Raw genomic sequence first — 23,221 nt, 5'->3', positions numbered from 1 at the left:
TGGAGCTGGAGGTAAGGAAAATGCGATGTTGTCTGTGATGTAGGTGTCCGTGTTAAAGAAAGCTGTCGTCAGCAGTTGTTGAATGGTTTACAGTAAAACGAAATCCTGTAATATGGATTGGAACGTTGTATCAGTGAGAATAATTATGTTGATATGGAACACAGTTTAAAGTGAGTAATCAGTCTGAAAATAGTAACATTGTTATTCGTTCACGTATGTTTCCGTATGATTAATTCTAATAATTTTCTAATTCTGATCGTGTTCGGCATAACATTTCTCCTATTTATTTATTTTTCGAAAGCCATTACAATTATTTTATCAATATTCACATGTAATTTAATGTATAATATTCACAGAGTCGTTTACATGTTGGCAGACATTGTTTACCGTAAATGTGAACAGGTCGACAGGTTTGGCATTTGGCATACACGAACACGACACAGAACGGAAACATTACATTTTGCGGGTTAAATATCGGGAAGTCAACATACTGCGTAGTTTCGATATGAATTTGACGTATTGTAATTGTGGTTGGGTGTAGCCCTGTACTTTAGTTATTATTGTTGATTCATGTGTGTTATTGCACTTCCGTCTCAATAAATCGATTCTAGCTTCACCTTTATTTTTATCAACCTTTTAAAGAACTAAAACAAAGTAGGGAGCGAATTTACAATACCGGAAGTATCTCCAATTTGTTTGAAATTCGGCATACTCACTAATTTTGGCCTCCTAATCACGAATCTGCAGTTGAAATTTGGCGGCCACGTCTAGAAATTGCAAAATAAGACGGAATAAGTGGGTCCGTCAACGGAGTAAACACCCTTGATTTATGAAGAAAACAACTATTGGTAACAGTTCGTTATATCGGAGACACTTTTCTTCAAATTTACAGGAGAAACTACTTACGGAAATCAGTTTCTGCAGCAGTGTGGGAAGTTCTTCGAGGTATTTTCTTTCATCTTTCAAACTATTTCAGCCGGAAATCAATTCCCGTTGCTTCAATTTAAGCGAAAATGTAACCACGCCGTTTTTTTAACTATGTTTGCCTAACCTAACCTTCTGTGAATGGTCCGTGGGGCTATCCGTGGATGGTTATACGATCCCAAATGGTTTTTGGGGCTATCCGTGAATGGTTTGTGGGGCTCGCACCATGCGTTCTGTAACACTTCGAGAGATGGCTTATTTTATTGTAAAAAATGTTTCGAATCATGTGAAAACCTTAATGGCACCTTCAAATATGTTCCGCAATACACAATTGCTAAGTACAAACCATACGGAACAAAAAAATATCCAATTTTAAAGTGTCTCCGATATAACAAACTGATACCCAACTATTTTTTGCAATGATTAGGGTTTCAAAACTATGTTTATGATGACCCTTAATTTTTACTATGCTTGCCTAACCTAACCTTACCGTGAATGGTTTGTGGGGCAAACATTTTTTTCCACCTTATGCAAGACTCCATTTTCTCGTAACGAATACCGAACTTCACTTGTTCACATCATCAAACATGGCTACCATAATAGTGCATCGACAATCATGGCGTTAATATGTTTACGTAATTTTGCAATTTCTGGAAGTGACCGCCAATTTTTAACTGCAGATTCTTGATTGCGAGGCTGAAATTAGTGAGTATGCGTAATTTCAAAACAATCTGAGATACTTCCGGTATTGTAAATTTATACCCAAAGTACCTACTTGATTATTTTAGGTCATCATTTTATGATCATGTATGATATTAATTTACTCTTTTATTGAGCTACCTATGCTATTTTGTTTTTTTAAAACATTCATGTACACAGATCAAGCAAACGAAGAAAATGAGGGCTGACTAATAAGAAAAGTATATATATATATATAACCCCCCCCCCCCTTCCTGGACACAGCACTGCTTGCAAACTAAACCACTGTGGCTCTCCAAATAGCAGTAGTAGCATATTTATTGTGCAATAGTACTGGTGTCAAAAGTATGAAGTTTTTTGGCTGTATAAAACTAAATATTTTAAAATTATATAATGATCAGTATGGAATGAATTGTGGTTGTGCATATGAAAACCTGTTAAAAGCTTTATTTCTTATTTGTTTTCAGATCATGGGAGCACCTTTGCTAGTGTGCCCACTGTGTTCACAACCAGGTTTTGCTACAGTAGATTCTCTGAGAGTGAGTTTAGTCAGTGCAGCAACAAGACACTTAGCTTGCCCAGTATGTCATGATGTCCTTCTTGGCTTGGATAAGTTCACCATTCATCTATTTAGCCACTTGCACGCATACTGCAACAATAAAAATGACAATACATCAGAGATGGTGGAACAGCAGAATTGTGCTTCAAAGAAATCATGCTCAAACAGTGAAGTTCACCAACAATGCCATGACAAGAATGCACAAGCCTACAATTATATTTCAACCCCTTACGAATTCAGAGGATGGAATAAGACAATGCAGGCAGTGAAACCAATGGTGTGGCAGGAACAGCATACTGAGAAAGCAAAACCGTATGTGAAAATTACTAGTCAGTTAGGTGTGTGTGGTGAAGGCAAAAAGTCGGTTCAGGCAAATTTGGGGCAGAACTTTCAGAATATTCCATGTTTGAAGAACCTCAGCAAAGATGTAGTTCAGTACAAAGATGAATTAATTGATTATGCAAAGACATCCACTGCGAGTAATGCGAACATTTGCAGTGCTAACGTGGCTCAGCAGACACCATCAGTTAGCAATACTGAAATTGGTAGAGTTCAAACTATGGTGTCAAGTGGCAAATCTATGTTGGACCAACAAAGTGCAAATAATGAGCAAGTTCGCTGTGATGAGTGTAAGGTGATGCTTGAAAACCCAAACGTTCTCTCTCTCCACAAGAAATTAGTTCACAAAGTGTTGAAACAATGCCCCATTTGCTATGCCTCCTGTTCCGATGCCGAGGAGTTGCAGAAACATATGAAATACCAACACGATGGGAGGCAGTTTTTTTGCCATATGTGCTCCAAGTCGTTCAAGATGAGAGGCAGTCTGATGGTGCATGTTCGTGTTGTCCACAATATTGGTCTTGGTGCTGAGTGCTCTGTGTGTGGGAAGCAGTTTGCCACAAAGTATCGATGCGAGCAACATGAAAAACGTCACACAGGATCCAAAGCATATGATTGCAAGGTATGTATTTAGTGTCCACTATAACATTTTAGGGGTCGTTCACCCACAGATTTTGCTACATTTTTAAAGCCTTACGCACCTAATACCAGCCGCTGAGACCCAGGCTGAGTGATTTAAGGTGGAATTTTTCTAGCCCTGTCCCCACATAAAGCAACTCTGGAGCTCGCCCAGCCTCAAATCAATGGGTTCATGTGGCAATCTTGAGGGGTAAAGGCTACCGGAGTGTGGTGCTGATTGCATCACCTCCAAAAATGTGTGGGGCCTTACACAAAGAATGCGTTTTAGTTTATGCTTTTCTTGCATTCAGGACATGTGATCATGACTCAAGTTTTTTTCATTTAGCAGACACCATAAAAGTACTTTATAACTGTATGAAATCAGTCCATTATGAATATTTTAGTCCTATCTCATGTCTAGAACTTACATTTTGTGTGTGAAATGTCACACACATTACGCTGGAATGCCCCATAAGTATTACCAAGTAAATTGTCCATCCTCATATTTATTCCGTTTGTTTTATGCAACAAGAAGTTCAAGAATTGAAACAAAGTGCCAGACAAACTGCTGGCTATCTATGCACCAGCATGCGTAAAATTTCATCCCTTAAAAGCACATAGGATGCAAGAGAAAAATTAATGAAAATAGTCAGACAGTTTGCTAAGCAATACTTTTGCATCCCACTGTAGAACCATTTTTGACATACCTATGGACACCTACCTGTGTTTCTAGTTTATTAGTGGTTGTGTTTCATAATTCATCCCTGATGAAACCAAGTGAATGCAACAAGATATATTGTAACAAACTTTACAATGTGCCTAGGTGAGACCATTTTATTATATTTTGTGAAGATTGTTACACATATGATAGACAAACCCACGTTGTTCATCTTGTTTAAGATATTATTTATCATGTTCATTCTTCTTAAATTGTTCCAGTATAAATATTTGTCATATTATTTTATAAATTGTTGAATTACTTACATTCTTGCAGGATGAGGAAGAAAATTTTTAGGTTAGATTTACATAATATCAACATAGCACTTTTATTTCTCTTGTAGTCTACGGTTATTACAAGCATGAAAACATAGTTTTTCGTCGTGACGTTCCAGGAGAACACATGCTCCCTTCATCAGACATTTATTTTTAGTTTGATTAAAGATACAGCTATAACAATGGTTAAATTTTTTTTAAATAAAAAAGAATCAGTTATGCAATGGATGTTTTTTGGTTTGATTTGGTGTTTTAAGTCCACTTTATGCACAGTAAGGCTAATCGGGACTGGACCTACAGTTTAAAGTGGGATCCGAACCATTATGTTCCTCCACCTGGTATTGAACCCGGAACCCCTTGATTAACAATGGATGTTGCCAATGTTACATTGTTGTAATATAGCAACTTAACTGTGAAAGCAAGCAGTCTGTTTTATTTTTATTTCAGATAAAAAAAATTGATATTATTTTTTATTTAAAAATTATGAATCCGAACTATAATCAGGCAATTCAAAATCATCATTACTTTCACAGAGTTTCGTGTTGCTTTCCGTTACATTAAATTTTAAAGATTGTGGCTTACTTCATTTGTGAAGAAAGCTCCATACTGGATTTATGTTACCATTTTCATTATTTAATTTATTCCAGTGTTGTTCTGCATTGAACGAAGCTTCCCAGACATTGAAATCTATGTTTCCCATCACTCTTTTTAATGAAAAAGAAAAAGAAGTGTTTTTATGCTTGTAATAACCGTAGACTTCAAGAGAAATTATTCTACAATGCAAGCAATGTGTACATACAAGAAAAATTAATAACACTTTTAATATTTCCACGTGAATGCTTATGTTTTCTTCTCTTCATTTTGTAGGTTTGTGGATTGCAGTTCTATGAGAAATTGGAGTTAAGCACACACATGGAGACACATGTTGCAGATAAATCTCACATGTGTGACACATGTGGCAAGAGATTTGTTACACGTGCAGAGCTGAAATCGCATGAAAGTGTGCACACGGAAGAGAGAAGCTGCACATGCTCGAAATGTGGCAAGTCATTCAAGAAAGTAAGTGTACACCTGGGTTAACATATTTTGTAAGGTAAAATCGACTTTTTAAAAAAAAATAATAAAAAAAAAGTAAAATAAATTAAAACATGCATGAATACACAGATACATAAATGTGAAAACACATTTCTCCATCAATGTGTTTGTTTATTCTTCATTAAAAGTTTGACATGGGATATCTTTACACTTTCATGTGACAGTTGAATAAAACTTCTCACACAAAGTCCAAACGGTGTCCTATCACTCAGATTTCTGATATTGATGTCGGTTGTTATCAAGTGTTACTTCCACTCAAAATAGCATGACATGTTGTGACTTGATATGCTTATTTTCAAGTATTTTTTTTGGTATGAATGTGTAGAAAACCTGCACATTTTTGCTTTGTATAGAAAATCTGACCTTTTTATTACCTGAAACTGCTAAAAATGGTAACTAACGATGAATATAATTTGGACTTATTAATTTTTCTTACACCGCTTACTAGGAACAGCACCTAACGCAACATATGAAGACACACGAGGGCAAGCAGTGGGAATGCGATATATGCAAGAAGTTCTTCACAACCAAGTACTTCTTAAAGAAACACAAACGACTGCATACAGGTATGGGTATTCTGATATAGGTTCTTCTTAATATTTTTTTAATTGTGTGTGATCATTTTGCATTTGTTGTATGTCAGAACAAAATTTGTTTGTTACAGTAGCTAATGCTGTTGACTTGCATTTACGGGGTTACATATTTGATTCCTGAGGGTAGCCACATTGGATTGTTGTTTGGATTATTTATAGAGCAAACTTACCATGCAGATATACAAAACTTAGGGTGACGAACTCTCCCATATTTCCCGGGACCTCCCGTATTAGAGCTTCTTCTTTTCATCCTCCCGGCTCCTGTATAGGTTTTATATTTCTCCTGTATACTTCATTAACAGTGAAGATTGCCGACATTTAAATTCATTCCGGTATAATAGGAAATTACACAGTATACTTACGATTTGTGAGTATGTATTGTTTATAAAACAATATTTCGGGAGTCGACTCCTCTCTTCTTCATGTTCTTTCCGTGGCTAGCGTTATCGCATTTTGCCACGTCAACTTGGTGTAAAACAAAGACTTACCTTAGTGAAACCTATCTTCTTAAAAAGGTAGCAAGATAGGTTGCCATAGTGAAACCTATCTCCTTACTCCTTGTTTTACACCAAGTTGATGCTGCAAAATGCAATAGAGGTAGCCAAGGAAAGAACCTGAAGAAGGGAGCAGTCGACTCCCGAAACGTTGTTTTATAAACAATTCATACTCACAAATCGTAAGTATACTGTTTTTGGTATTTTATTAAATACTTAATTTGTCACAAAGTGAGTAATTCACACAAGCACAAAATATGAAGAAATAATAGGAGTTCAGTGAACCGTACAAAGCAATTAATTGCAAAGAGTTTTTTTAATTTGCACAAAAAAATAATTAAAAAATGCTTGTTTTCCCTAGCATCAGTGGACAAATGTATGTCGGTCAGGACCAAAAAACATGCAAATTTGTAAATTTATTCTCTATTTATATTTCATATAAATTGTAAATTAATTCTTTTGTTTAATATTATCCATCCCATGAACATATGCCAGAGTTCTGCCATACTGCTAAAAATGCAGAAAACATGTGACTAAATCTCCCTTACATTCATGCTTCAAAGTTGATTACCCTAACAAAACTGACTCATTAAGCTATAAGGCTAAATTTTGAAACTGACCTCAAGGGAAGGCAAATGTCTGGTGAATGTTTATTAGATTGAATTGAGGCACATTTCAGCTCCAGATGAACTTTGTAGACATTGAAAACAAACCTTTGTTTAGCTCTTGTTCTGGCATTCTGACTGACTGAGCACAGCACGCTTAGCTGCCAGGGGTTAAAAAAAAAGTAAAGTGCTCCCCTGTGCTTTGCACCACACCATGAAGGCGTATAGGGGGGGGGGTGGAGTTAGGGCCCCACACTTTCTTGATCTCGGCCGAAGATGGGGTTGATGTGATCAGCACCACACCCTGGCCACCTTTACCCCATGGAGTTTCCTCCAGGTACCCAGTTTATATGACGCTGGGTGGGCACCGGAACCACTTGAACAGGTGGAAAAAATCGTGGTTCTCCCCCACCGGGGAAGAAACCTGGGTCTCTTGCATGTCAGGGGTCCCAGGTTTGAATCCTGGCCTGGATGTTCTTTGTGAGTATCCCTTCATCAATTTCATCATATTATCATAGTTAAATAAACCCAATCAATCAACCAATCATATTTTCTGTCTTTGAGATTTTGCTGAAACATGCAAACAGCATTGTAATTGTAATGTGGCAAAACTGTGTCTGAACAGAAGAGAATTGTGACATTTATTTTAAACTTCAAAGTTAGCACCTGCCAAAAATCAGTTTATTCATGGCATTTTTTGGAGAAAATGTAATGAAAACAAGGGAAATATTGTGCAAGTTATATAATTGTATCTCAAATTTGTGCTGGGCAACCTTTAACTATCTTTAAATTGTATCTGCAGTGACTGCATTGTTCTATTCGCAGGAGAGATGCCCTATTGCTGCGAGGCATGTGGGAAAATGTTCACCTTCCAGCAGTCGTACCACAAACATCTTCTGTACCACAGTGATGAGAAGCCCCACACGTGTTCAGAGTGTGGGAAGTCCTTCAAAGAGCTCTCCACGCTACACAATCACCAGCGCATACACACCGGGGAGAAGCCTTTTGTTTGTGAGACGTGCGGTAAGTAGAAAAATGATACGCATATTGTAAATACTTTATTGCCATTTTTTCCTGTACTGTTATCCCACATCAAGGTTCAGATTTTTGTGTTTATGGGAAAGGCATATACAGAGTGATTCAGATGTCATGGAACTTCATCTTTTAATGAGAATAGCACAATCCTCAAAACAGATACTTTTTTTTTTTCAGCACTGTTCTCAGCAAATAAGGGGGCAGCATTAAGATGCATAGTTTAGGGTGAAAATCCAATAGCACTGATTCACCCATACAGTTTATTTCAATTAATCAGTATTCTGTGCCGAGAGTAAGGGGTGGATGTCCTCCTCCATCCTGCCATGTCACTGATTTTAAATCATTCTCCATTGAGATAAGTTGCTCTGGAATATTGATCAATTAAATGCTGATGTATTTTTTTTTTCTATTTTTTAAAATTTCCAAATCAAGGGGAAAATATACAAATAATTGCAATGCTTGTATTGTAGCTGCAAACATCATACAGTTCCTTTTGATTTGTAAAAAGTACTAATATTGTTCACAACCAACAGTACTAGAGTGAATGAGCATATGCAAACAAAAGAAAAGATATACATACTTTAGTTCAGCGATCTTCAACGTTTTTCCTATGTAATATATATATTATTATTAACTTACGTTTTGCGAGTATCGAGGTAACTCCTGCGACGTTTTGGGACACAACTGCTCCCTTCTTCAGGCTGCTCACTTTTATGTTATGTATAAATCATAACCACATCGAACTCTCCATAGGTACAGGATATAGGATTGGTATAAGGTGTGTAGGTCGATACTCGCAAAATGTAAGTTAATAATATACGTATATATATATTAAACTTGTGAGTAATTATCACAACTTTCATCATGAATTTGTTTTTCCTATAGTGGGCCATTTTCAAATTGTATAAGGCACTGATGGACCACACTGTATCAAAACAGTTGTAGCTTTAGAAATAATTATGTTGTTTCTGTTCAATATCCATTAATTTACTGTGCTCTTTTTTATGAAAGAATATATCAGCGTTTGTAACTGTTCCAAAGAATAGTGCCAATCTCTGAATTGAGGTTAGTCACTGCAACACAATAAACATGCATAATGAAACAGTGCCGTATGTTATTCTGTTTTCTTAAAATAAAGAGCACATTAACCATTATAAACCTTACCAGGTTGATAAGTTAAAACAGTGGGGCATGTGACTTGTGTGTTGAAGACTACTGTTTAGTGCCATGTAACGTGGGCTGAATATGATGGCACTTCATCAGGTATCTATCATATAAACATGAATTGACAAAAGTTTGTATCTCAAAGGATTTGCAAAGTAATTTATTTGGGTTTTCAATGTAAATTACTTGCACCTGGCAACGATACTGCTAAGAAGGTTACTTGACGGCTTCCAGAACTTTTCGGTGTCAGATTTGAATCTTTTTTGAGTTTGGTGTGAAATTTAGCAGTGTTATATCCAACATGACTCTGGTTCAACACAATAACTATTTCATTATTCTGCTTTTTTCAACTTTGTTGGATCTGATGGTGCACACAAGAAGTATGGGAAACATTGTCACTTGCAATAAAATATAATATGCTGTTTATAGTATTATGAATAAAGTATATTTTTCAGCTTGAAATAAAATTGGATTTTGTGTCATAAAAATGTACATTTATGTTATTGACAGTAACCCGTGAATTGTTTTGATAATGTTATCATCCACCTCTTTTCAGCTGCCGTTGAAACCTCGCATGATGTAATAATCCTTTATGCTTCTGTATTGGATCACCTCATCACAATAAGTGTCAACTTACCAATAACATTGTGTGTGTGCATTTTGTTGCTCTTCATTGTGGACATTGTCAGATAATGAACTGTGAGTAGATAGACTAACATTACTAATTGCTAGTATTGTTAATAATAATAATAATAATAATAATGTATTTGAACTGTTCATTTTAACTGTAACATGAGAAAAGTGTGTGTTAAAATGTTTGAGATTTTGATAAAGTGTAACTTGATAAAAATAAAATAAGTTAGAACATTCTAAAACAGGACCTTTTTAAGTTCTGCTACTTAATGTTTGTGGTTGTTAAGGAAGGAAGTTTTTGATGTTTCCGAACAGTGAAATGATGCAGAGGTAATAGTTTTGCCAGAATAATACTAAATTTTACACATTAATCTGAAAAATGCAACATAAATTATTATTGTGTAAAAACAAGTTTCTAACCATTTTTTTTTTCAGTGTGTGTGTATGTAATTACAAAAAGATATGATCCCTTTCTGTTGTTATTTTAAGTCACACTTCTACCTTTTGTGTTAATCGTGGCGGTGAAGAATGAAATGAAATGAATTATGGGATGAACACATGTACAGTGTTGTTCAATTAGGAAAATGTGTAAAAATAAATGCATGCATTTTAGTTTTATGATTATATTTGTAACTAGTTTTATGTCCCTCTTCATTACGTTTCTTGACAATGTGCTGTTAAAAGTACTTGGAAATTTTAAATAAGGTATACTATAGTAATAAAAGATTTAAAAAATTATTAAAGCTATCTCTTGTACAGTCACGGACACTTCTGGGTTGTTATGACCTCATTCACGTTCAATGGAATTGCTACAACACAGAAGTGTCCATGACTGTACATTGCACATGTCATAGGGAGACACACGGGTTGTAGAAGTAGGGCCCAACACATGCTTGATCTCATACTGCTGGTGATGTGATCAGCACCATGCTTCAGCTGAAGGAATAAACTGATATGGAATTTGCTGATAATAAATATTGTTCTTTGTGATTTTAATAAAAGTATATATAAACTATACTGATCCAAAATGAAATGTCGGATGTTTTAAGATTTTGTTATCTTAGTTCTACAACAAAGTCTCTAGGTTTCGGTAAGTAAACAAAAGCTGGATGTTAGAAATTTATTTAATCAAACAAGGATTACATATTTATCTTTCAAAATAATATTTTGTAATTATCTTATTTTGTCACTTTCTTGCCTCTTTACATTTAACTACATATTATTTATGGAAATATAATTAGGGGAAAGCAATTTGTAATTCGTCGCATAAAAACCAGAGGAACGTAACTTCAAAAATACTGTTTTCAGTTTTGTTTAAACAAATTTCTGTGAAGAGCTCTATTTGGATTCACAATGTACAGACTCTTTTTAAGGGTCAGGCATATTCCTAAGAACACCTTATTTCCTGTATTTGATAAATTGGTTCTGACGTCAAATTGTAATGATATACTTTTACTGGTTCGTACTGAAAAGTGCTGATTAACCTTTGCCGTTCCTAGTGTGAATAAATATTAAAAATACATGAATTGGCAAATGCAGTGTGTTTTTTTGAGTGTCATTGCATGCATGTATAACTACAATTCACATCTGTAGTTAACTGTTCTGCATTCTTGCTAATGTGAATTTAACATTTGTGTGTGTGTCTTTTGTTTACCCAAGGTCTGAAGAAGCAAAATAGTTGTAATTTGAAATTATACGACTTGTGTTTTGTTCTTGTTTTAAGACGTTACATTGTTTCATTTTTACATTTCAGGAAAGTCGTTCCGACAGAGAGTTTCATATTTGGTTCACCGCAGAATCCATACTGGCGTGATGCCCTACAAGTGCACGGCCTGTGGAAAAAGCTTCCGCTACAAGGTGAGAACCCTATTGAGGTTAAGAATGATGTAAGGAACCTGCATGTTTGCTTAATATTTGTTGAGATATTAAGATTTTTAAATGTTTGTTATTTCAAATTATGTGCAAGATGTCACAGACAACTTTAGTTAGATTGGTACAGTTGTGGTTGGAACTTGTATATATATTTAGAAATACGTCATAATCTTTTCGCATTCATGTAACTTTCCCATCTCAACAGAGGAAGTGAACCTGCCTGAATGTTTTCTCCTGACGACGGACTGAATTGAAAAACAGGTGAAGGGGAGGAATCAATAAGCATGTGGTAACAGGAAATGGAATGCCAGAACAGTGTTATTGGTTTGCATCAATTTAGTTTCTTTCTAGCGGTACTAGTTAATAATAATTAAGTACAGAAACTTTCGTGTATTTATGTTTGTCTTGTCCAACGTTAATTCTATATGCATTTGTGATTAGTGATAGTGATTTCATATGCTATAGGATTGTTCTTTACGTCTCTTCAGACAAAGCAAAGAAACATAAGTAAATATGTACATTGCTTGTAAGTCCACATACGATAGGAAATCTATGTGATTATGAAATATAAGTGATTATAAAACTGCGGTTAACTTTGAAAACCATGTTGTGTTTCTTTTCTACCCAGCAAGCCCTGATGATTTGCAAAGATTCTCATGTTCCCGACACAAGAAGCAGTGGACTAACTTTGTAACGCCTAGTGTCCAACTGGAGGACGTTGCAATGAGTATTTACAGTATTTACTCTCAATTTAGCTTTGAAATTATGTGCTTAAAAACAATCAAATTGAAGCAGGTTATGTCATTGAAGCCCATAATCACTTTGCAATTTTTTCTTCGTTATTGATACAGTTCTAACACAGTACTGTAATTAGAAAAATTATGTCCTTTTCTGGATACTTGCAAAGTTGTTCCATGTATTACCTACTGGTAGAGTAGGGTGTATGGGACGTAAACTTCATCAATGATCCCTTGAGAGTATAGGTAGCTGGAACATGGTGTTGATCATATCTCCACTGTGGAGGAGATCAAGAATGTGTGAAGTTTTCATGGCATGATGTGATGCAGATGGGAGAGCTTTTTTTTTTATGTAAATTGAATCCTTAAGTTTCTGTTTGCTTATTTGCTTTGCTGAAAAAAACATAAAGAAGGAATAGTCTCTTTGCTGGTGGTATTGCCTAATGTAATTGCCTGTACTAAAGAGTTCCAAAGTACAATTCCATGTTGGTGTATTTTTCAATGTTTGTAAGCACACTTTGCGATATACCTCACATCATCGGTGGATTATCCTTACTCCTTCTGCAGTAAGTATAAGTACTCATATGAGGCACAGTGAGCTTTCTCAGGTAGTATATTAACGAAACAGTGTATATTGACCTTAATTTGAGGTTCATTCCTCGTGTACATAATTACAAGCTATATCCACTTTCTTTAGTTAAGCCATACATGGGTGACCCAAAAGAAACTGGAATCGTTCTCTGGTGGCCACTAGATGCCTTTTCCGAGGGACCATTCTGCATCAGTACCGACCGGCATTGTCGAGTGAAGTCATGGTGCCACGTAGTAAATTTTTTTTTTTTGTTAAGCACCTCTTGCTTCTTCGTTGATTTTTGTGATGGCTGAAAAGTTGAAGTGCGGCTGTGAAATTCTGTTTTCTGATGGGGGGAAATGGTTGTAATTCTTGAAACAGCTGCTGCTATAGGGAAGACACAAGTTTACAAGTGGTTTTCCTGCTTCAGGAATGGTGATTTGTCACTTGCAGACCAACCTCGCTCAGGGCGACATGTCAGGTCAATGCTGATTCCTTTTTTCTGATGCAAACAGCATCGCTCACACAGAATTTGTTCCCAAAGATTAAACTGTCAACCAGGCTTTATACCTACATGTTCTGAAACGTTTGCATGATGCGATGAGATGAAAATGTCTCAAGTTGGTGGCGTGGTGCTATGCACAGGGGAGCACTTTACCTTTACCTTTTACCAAGTTGTGGCAAAGTGGAGAGGGATGACTTCACCACGACAACATGCCAATGCACAAAGCTTGCGTGTGACACAATTTTTAACTAAAAAACAGTATGACCCAGCTGATCTTCCTCCGTGCAACTTCTTTTTTTTCCCCCGAATAAAAAAAGTCAACAAAGGAAATTGTTATGCGGATGTGGAAAAGGTGAAGGAAAAAAAATGACTGATCCATTAAAATGCATTACTTTGCAAGAGTTTCAGGACTGCTTCGAAAAGTGGAAAACACGTTTAGACCAGCACATTGCATCAAATGGATAGTACTTTGAAGGAATTTAAATTTGTAACACCTAAAAATAAATACACTTTTTTTTTTATTACAAAATTCTGGTTTCTTTTGGCCCCCCCAAAGGCCAAATAGATGAAAGCATCACATCTGTTAGCGTTTGCATCGGTACTTATACTTTTTCGCTGATGAACCTGAAGATCACCATGATGTTGATATCTTGATTATTTTATAGTGAATGTCATTTGGCATGTGTATACAGACTGGTCCATTCAGTAGGCACGACATCATAGCTACAAGGTTATGATGCATTTGAAGAATGAAAACGAGCTTGCAGCTCAAGGGCTAAGACTTTGAAGTGTCCAGTCAATCTAAATTTATGCTTATGTTCATAAAATTACTTGCACAGACTCTTAGTATAGGAAGAACACATCTAATGTATCAAGCCTCTTTTTTTGTGATAAAATTATGTAGGCTGTGTAGTTTTTATGTGTACCCAAATACGAGGCGTATTCATAAAGTAAGTACTGTTTGCAAATATTGCCGTTGTAGCGCTGCAGTCGCGACCATGTGAGTTCTCGCTGACGTCCTTCATCCGTTAGTAAGCCACAGGCAGTCGTGGCAGCAGGTCATGCTTTTTCTTCGTAGGTTTATGAAGGTTTGAAATGTTCAAGAAAATCAATCGGCCCGCCGACTGTGAAGTCCGGTCTGTGATTCGTTTTCTCAATGCAAGAAACTTGAAACCGGTAGACATCCACCGTCAACTGTGAGAGGTCTTTATTTTTGATGTTTTAAGAAGGTCTTGAGACAGTTCACGATGAGAATTTGGTGCGTGCGGTCGACGCGGAAATTTGTGAAAACAGACCCTCCACAATATCGTCGCTTTCCATGGAATTTCCACAAATTTCAAGAAAACAGTCCTCTACGAAATTGTGACAGATCGCCTGGAATATAGAAAATTGTGGTCAGCGTTTCGACGAGGATGATGACATCGAAGCAGGAGTGCATGGATGGTTTTCATCACAGGCGGGAACATTCTATGACGATGGGATACAAAAACCAGTGCCACGCTATGACAAATGCTTGAAAAATGGTGGAAACTACGTAGAAAAGTAGTTTAAGGTCAGTAGAATGCAGTGCAAATAAAAAAAGTACAAAACTATTTTACTTTATTTCTTACACCCTTTCGGTACTTACTTTCCGAATACGCCTCTTAGTTTTGGTTGTTTTCCCACTTTTGATACACACGTGTAAAGATCTCCCCTGTGCATTGCCACTGTCTCATGATGTCACATGTTGTGGAGGTCGAGTCCTACACATTCTCAACATTAGCCATACCTCAGTTATGTGATCAACACTAGGCTTCAGCTGGTTGAGTCCCGGAGCTTTTCTATGTACTGGACATTGTAGGAAAGATTTCTATCAGAATGTTCGCTTATCCTGGGAATTGAACCAACAGTTGGACACCGCAGCTCACGGACACTTCTGGGTTGTAACAACGCCATTGATTTTCAATTGGATCAATACAACCCAGAAGTGTTCGTGACTGTACATGTGTGTCAAATGTGCAAAAGTTTGTATTGTCATGACCTACTGTTGACTCATGCTGTGGTCCAGTTAGTAGGGAACCTACTTGCAGGCTGATCTAAGCTCAGAATTTTTCTATTACCGTCTATGCATAATGCAGCTCTGGGATTCACCCTGCCACTAATAAATTGGTATCTTCGGGTGAAGGTGAACAGAGCATACTTCTGATTACATCACCTTCGAAAAATGGCACCTACCTCCATGGTGGTGTGGTTAGCACAGCATGCTACAACACCAAGGGTCCGCGAGTTCGATTTCATCATATCATCATTCATCCTCATCTTCACAATTTGCCAGAAGTGGCACCAGGGTTTTGCTTTAAAATATTAACACATTGAATCCCATGCTTGTGCTATGCACGAGCATCCTGAATATGGTGAGTGTCCCACACGTGCATAGTAAGGGCAATATCACTTGAATGTTTGGAGTTACGAAGAGCCCCCCCCCTGAGAATCTTGAAGATTCCCCCCTGAGAAAAGTCCTATGGGCGCCCATGCACTTGACCAATGTGTTTACTTGAAATATCAAAAGAAATGGAACACTTATTTATTTACTTGCACACCGCCTGTATTTCATACTAAGGGTTAGTGGTGGCAATTAAGGGGGCGAGAAGGGGCAGTTGCCCCATTTTTTGCCACTTTGTCCCCATTTTATGCTATACCTTATGTACCAAAGAAAAGTATATTGCTCTTGCTCCCCCTAGTTGTTGCACCTTGCCCCCCCCCCCCGGTACTTTTGGAACCCAATCGCTGCCACTGTTTAGTATTAGAAGTACGCACTTTTTCATTATATGAGAAACAAGGGCTATGTTGAACATCTCTAGCACACGCAAGAATAAAGAGATTCTAATTGTTTCTTCTTTATCGTGTAGACAAAGAAATTGCTTTTATTTTGATGTATAACACATGCATAGTAAGACCAAAAAATAAATTGTTTCACATTGCTGAAAATCACATAAAATGCCCAGGTTTCTGAGTTATTGCCAATTTAAATACCCTGGGATTCAATGTGTTAACAATTTTACATAAGATAATCTTTTAATCACAAAATCTGTTTCCACACAATCTTGTTGCTGAATTAATGAAAATTTTGCATAATTTCCAGGATGTGTGAACTGCAAATGAGTCGTAGGGCATTTTAAGCAGATTAAGCACAAATAGGCGTAACTGTGGACCTGAGAAGCAAAGTAATAAAGAGTAATGTTTGTGATTTCGCAAATGTCACAGTTATTTAGCAAATAATCCTGGGTGCTATTTTTATGAGCTGGAAAACTTTTCGAGTCTCTTCGAGTTAAACCACAGGGTTTAATCTGCCTCCTCAAAATAAGTCTGATTCTGCCCTCTCAAAATTAAGCCCAAGTCTGATTCTGCACCCTCAAAATTAGGCCCTAAGTTACGCCTCTGCACCCACAGTGAAATATAAGATTTCCTTCATGTTTTCTGATTTTTTCATGAAGCTATTTTTGTTGTTCCAGGTCAGCCATCGCACTCACAAGTGCACCTCTCAACAACCAGGTTCATTCATTCGTCAATCAAGTGACTTTGTGCAGAGGCTTTTGCAAAATGTCACGGAAAAGACATCTGCAAGTGTCGCAGGCAGAGAGGCTGTACTTGATCAAGTTCCCCCAGCAGAGACAAAGCCAGCTGGGGCTTCAGAAAATGCATATCGTATAAAGCCTGCAAGCTCCAAGATTTCGGTGAATCCAGTACCAGACATGCAGGAACCACCGTACATCATCATTCTCGATCCATCGATTGTATCTTCTGCCCAACAGGGAGAGACTGAAGCCAATTTGTCCCAGTCTAGAGATAGCATTTGCTTGGATTATAATCGCAAAGAGAGTAACGAAAGATCCATCACTCAGAATACACCTCAGACACTTCCTGTTGCAGTAGAGGTTAATGAATTAAGTAAGGATGCTGACTGCATTAAGGGAAGCAAAGATGAAAGGCTAGAAGCAGCCGATCTGTTGAGTTTTGTTCTATCACCAGATGACTCCCCATCTCAAAAGTTTGAGCAGTTATCGATTGATTCTCCTCGAATTTTGTCCACACCAACAGGTCCATTGCCTTTTGTTGCTTCCGAGCCAACGGAAACTGTTTCAAATTCAAATACTTCCACTGAAAGTCGTGGAAAAGGGATCGGGGGTGATTTGAAAGAGAGTTATGTAGAGTCGGAGATGATGGTGCCTTTGGGCATGACAGACGAAATTTCATTTTCGTCTCTCCAGTTTCCCGATTTCTCCACCTCTAAAGCAGACACTCCACCTCGGCTTGAAACAATCAATGAAGAATCTTTGCGAGAATTACTTTGTAGTTCTCCACCATATTTATCTACTAAATAACTGATTTGTGGTGTGTCTCTTTGTCAGTTTTGCATCTTTCTGAACATATATTAAGCACATTCGTTCTTTTCTTTTCTGTGAAATCTTTGGTTCAAAACCCAGGTAGGACAATTTTTTACTATTGTCCTGTCACACCATTCTAAAAAGCTTGAACTTCATGCTACATTCCATCAAGATCTTAAGAAGATAAAATACCAATATCTAGACACAGGCCTTAGAAAGGATCCAAATTTCCGCACCCACATGTGGGCTGAGTTGATACTACTTTGAAGTGATATCCATTCCAACGCCGGTACGCTTACTGATTTCCACCTATACCAATACTTGAAAATTATAATAATTCAAAGTTCTTCAAAATATGGATCAATATTAGAGTGTAAGTATTCTACTCAGATAATGTGCAAAAATTTACCAAGAATTTTGCTTCAAAATATTCAAGAATTACATACATCAGAATATTGAAATATGTGCTATGCGAGCACAAAATCAGATTTTTCACTGGAAACTGGTGCAAAATAGAAAGAAATTTCGAATTTTGCACAATAACTAACTCTCTAACCTTCTTAAACCCAAAGGTTTATGGCTGCAGCAACACAAACCTTCCATCTGACCCTATCCTGGGCAAAATCAATTTAATCTTTTCCATCCTTACCGATCTGTTTTAGGTCCATGTCAACGTTTCCCCTCCATCTTTTTCTTGCCCTTCCTACAGGTGGAGGAATTTTGCAAAGTTTTGAGAATAATTAGACTTCACAAAAGTGTGCGTGGCATTTTTCGCAGACCCCCTGAAAGACCAAAATGCCGGAAAAGTATTACCTGATATCGGTAAATATATTCCAACAGATACTTGCCGAGCATTGTATTGACTCAGCCCTAGTTTAAAGTGGTGAAAAATTTTAAATTTTGCCGGAGCTGTCTTACGCTACTCTGCATAAGAACAGGAGAGAAAGAAGTGTGCTCTGGGAAAATGCATAATTGATACAAAACATAAAATAATTCAAAGATCTAAACAGAAATGATGATCAAAGAAACTAGTAATAAACATCATTAAAGAGTTCCATCATGTGAGTTTCATTTTCAGAAATGTGTTTTTAACATATTCAGGAAAAATTCTTTGTGATGTTAGTTTCCGATGCAGTAAAAGAAGTTTTAGTTTTGTTTGTAAGTCCACTTTATTCACAGAAAGGCTAATCGGGACTGGACCTATAGTTTCAAGTAGGATCCGATCCACTATGTGCCTCCACTGGGTATTGGACCTGGGACTCCTCAATTGCAAGGTGACGTTACCATGCCATCAGAGAGGCATGCATTGGAAGAAGGCAGTTCCATCTAGATCCAGATGATTACAGATTCACTGACAGTGAGAGGAAATAACTTGACGATGATAACTTCATGATGTCCAGAAATTTTTAACTTTTAACCATTTTAACGTAATGTAACATCATTTCTCTTCCTCAAACTCTGAGGTGGTCTTTAAATTTGGATCTTTCGAAGGTGCATGTCTGGGCATGAATCTTTTTTCCTACTTTCACAATCATCATTACTGTCAATTTCATTGTTTATGAAGTTACAAAATTGAGAAAAGAGCATATTTACAAGAATAATTATTAATCATCAACTTCTCTCTCCATGGTGTGGTTCATTATAACAAAAAACAGTAATGCAATTATAATTTTCAGTCCTTTGCCTACTTCACAGGCTAAGGGCCACTCACTCACTTCACATATGTTGGTATTGGCTAATAGATGTATTGACAGGTGTAAGCATTACTTCAAATTTTTATCAAGATGCCGTCTGGAACATGAATATTCTTTGAATTGTGCAAAATGTCGGTTCAAATTGTTTCAATGGGCTTATATACTGAAAGGCAAGGAACTTAACAATGTAGGAATAGTTAGGTTGCTCTGCTTGTGAATATTCAGACATGGTTTGCAATTTTATTCCACCTGACTCATGATAATCATGTGTTACGTGATAATTGATCTGACGATGATTTTCTACCTCAATATTTTTTAATAAGATCCGTGTGAAAGTGACTTGCAGGTCACTCACTACTTCACTGTATTTTGAAAGCATGACAACATGTCAGATGTATGTATGCTTTGTATTTAATTTGTTTCACAATGCAAAAAAGAAATTAGTGAATTTGTTACTAGTTCTCAGCGAATGTGTTGAAACATAACTAACAGGTAGAAATATGTAAAAGTAATTATATGTAATTTGATATTCTTTATGTAAAAGTTTTGCATCAACATTGTTTTGTGAGCTTAATATTGATGTATGAATCTGCAAATTGTTCCGCTTTTGAGCCTTTAACCACATATGATTTTTCCATGATTTTATTGGCACAAGGTGGCTACCAATTTTGAATTCATTGAATTGTGGGAATATCAGAGGAATTGTGCGAATATATTTTTGCAAATGAGAAAATTAGCTGTTGGATGAATATAGTGCAAAAGATTGATTCATAAATATAAATAGATATATTATGCATGTTAGGTCACTGGTAAATATTGTGATTTGTATGTACTCTTGCTGCTATTGTATAGAAACTATTAAAATTTCTGCAACAATATGTAGCACTGAAAATGATACATCAAAACTATTAACAATAAATCATGTTACAGTATTTGATACTCTCTAGATTTATATCAGTTCTCTACATTTATTTCTACACTTATTATGTAGGGGGAGGAAGATCTCTTAACATTTCATGGCGTAACATGAGGGAATTTCATGTTGAAAACATTATATGAGGCCCCTTCAGTTTAGCTTTAAAGTTAAGTAAATAATCTTACTTCCTCCTAACAAGCATTAACAAAAACAAATTTCTAATCAGTAGCATTTCATTACTCAAGCCATCGACAGTGAGGGTGCCAGAAGGCGACAGGGGGGTGAGTTAAGACATCTTTCCCCTCCAACAATGAACATTTGATGCAAATGGAAATTAAATTAAAATGAGTTTTGTGGCTACGTAATTCTATTAAACTATTGAGAATATCTCGACAGTAGTGAAAGCACACCACACAAAGATTCCTGTGAATGCTCTAAAAGTAATTCTAACGATATGTTCAGATTTCGGAATTTCATAGCAGTTTCTCAGAAGTAGAAGAAAATTCAAAAACAATTGCCCTGGCTTCGGTCAACAGTCCAGCCAAGCCTTCAGGATATTTCAAAACGTTATATGTGGATTCAGAATTATCACAACTAAAATTGAATGCATGGGAAATTAGGACAAGAAAGAGTTTAATAATTGTAAGAAGAGGAATAAAATAATTTGTCCTGTACAGTGTCAATGAGAAGAATCATATTTGGTTGAAGGCTACAGTTGATGTTTGTAGAAGCTCTTAAGAATAATGCTTGATAGATGTTTCAGAATCTTAAATGGAGGTTTTAACATTTCCAAGGTATTACACTTACTGATAAAACATTATTGCAAGACTGCAAATTATCACGGCATCGGTAAGGTAACTTGATATGTGGAAATTTTGTTACGTTTGAATTTGTACCGATCTAAAGGTGCTGTACAATAACTGACAATAATAATAAAAGTGTTTACATATATATCAGTGTTTCATTTTTAAAATATACAGTGGAGCCTATTTCTTATATTTTACATGGGGTCAAGTTTTAAAAAAATAAGATGCGGGATAATGTAAAATCAGAGTTCAACTGTATTATTATTAATAGTTTATCATTGAGTCCAGAATTTGCTGTAAATCCTATTTGTGCCTAAAATTGCCTATTTTGACTTAGTGCATATTCAATTATGTTTATATAATTGTCTGAAATGCTCTACTAGAAGGATAGTGAATCATGTGTGCAAAGTGTGTGTGCTGCCCTCCTGTGAAAATTTGCCCTTGGTTTGATTGAAAAGGTAAGAGTTTTGATATAGCTTGTAAGGACAAGTGAACTATCTTTACAGTTCTGTAGAAATTGCCAAATTGAAATGTACAATGATAGGTTCTTGCAAAGTTGAGAGGATTTTTCTGGAAAAAGAGATTTCGTCACTGCACAGTACTTTGGAGCAATATACACTACCACTGGTGGCAATTAAGGGGACATTTTCCCCTGCACTTTTTGCCACTTTCGCCCCTGCACTATGCTAAACCTTATCTACAAAGGGAAATATACTGTCTTCACCCGCTGGTTTTGGAATCCAATCGTTGCCACTGTACACTACAGATTCATTTCAAAAGAGAATATTTATTTATGGCTCAGTGGCTTGAGACACTTCATAAGCTTTTGTATGTCTTCATCATAGAAAGTTAGTGTTAACCTTGAAAGACACTCGTGAGCTCTTCGGACCAGCACATGGCATGTACTTGCGCACACCCAGAAGTGAGTTAACCATGGTCAGGGGTGCCCATCCCCCCACCCCAAGGCATATGATGCAATCCCCCCCCCAGAAAGGTAGAACATTCCCTCCCCCGCTCTTTATGCCGAATTATTTACTTAAATTATTTTGGTCAGACAAAATTTGCAGAACAATAAATATAGACATATTTAAGCAATATATGTGTACTTTAGGTATTGTTTACAATATAGACATTTACATGTACATTTCATGTTACTTTCACGTTGATTGAAATAACATGTTACACAAATGATGATAACTTCTGACATTGCAAAGTTGTTGCAGAAAACTTATTGATAAATTTCCTCATTTGCACCACTTTTAAAATATTGGACTCGCAGGCTGGAATTAAGGTAGACATTAGCTCACATGCTAACTACCCATGACAAATTGAATTCTATCCTTTTCAATCCCATCTTCTTCGTTGTGATTAACCACAAGGTAGAAAAGTGACGTTAAATAACTTAAGATGATAATGTTTCCCCGTTGCAAAGTTTCAGAAACAGTTTATAATCAAATCATGTGAACAGCAAGGATAGTAAAAAAAAAGTTTTAAAATAATTACCATTCATATTTCTCGTGGCTCATCTCAGGCTGATTTTGTTCACCTGGTCCTGAACGTGAACCTCGAGCACTTTCATCATTGGTGTAATTTTGCCGAGGTTCACTTTCAAACTTAAGTTCCACAATTTTGTACTTTGTGGGAAGGTTATTTTCAGTTTTATTTAGATGTTTAAACTCTCGGTGTTTCTTCCACTTATCCTGACGATGAATGGTATTACACATGTACTCCATAGACCTGAATTTTAACTGTCTTGTAAGACTTTCTGGTATGACTGTTCTTTTTCAATTTACATAGTTAACAAAAGGAAGCTTTAGACAACGAAAACTGACAGTATGTTACATTTATCCAGTCAGTCATAGCACAGGAAGACATACAAGCAAAACAAATCGTGCCTGAAATCATCCAACACTAAATCTGAAGTCTGCATGTCGGGAGTTCCAAGCTGACACTGAACTACCACAAAGAAAACTCAAGATATTGTTTACCACTGGCCGAAAAGTGC

General features: G+C 36.5%; 1 protein-coding gene across 1 annotated transcript; it reads left to right on the top strand.

The window, feature by feature from the left end:
* The first annotated feature begins 38 nt into the window (after positions 1-38).
* Positions 39-21,314, top strand: LOC145993969 (uncharacterized). The gene is made up of 7 exons (XM_083129982.1): positions 39-170; positions 2,091-3,143; positions 5,000-5,191; positions 5,676-5,793; positions 7,745-7,942; positions 11,505-11,608; positions 16,928-21,314. Exons 2-7 carry the CDS (start codon positions 2,094-2,096, stop codon positions 17,795-17,797), a joined length of 2,532 nt encoding a protein of 843 aa, XP_082986108.1. The 5' UTR covers positions 39-170; positions 2,091-2,093; the 3' UTR covers positions 17,798-21,314.
* The last annotated feature ends 1,907 nt before the right edge of the window (positions 21,315-23,221 follow it).

Source organism: Lepisma saccharinum, chromosome 10, assembly GCF_977018435.1.
Source record: "Lepisma saccharinum chromosome 10, izLepSacc3.1, whole genome shotgun sequence".
Classification (NCBI taxonomy): domain Eukaryota; kingdom Metazoa; phylum Arthropoda; class Insecta; order Zygentoma; family Lepismatidae; genus Lepisma; species Lepisma saccharinum.
This window is presented reverse-complemented; position numbering and strand designations above follow the sequence as displayed.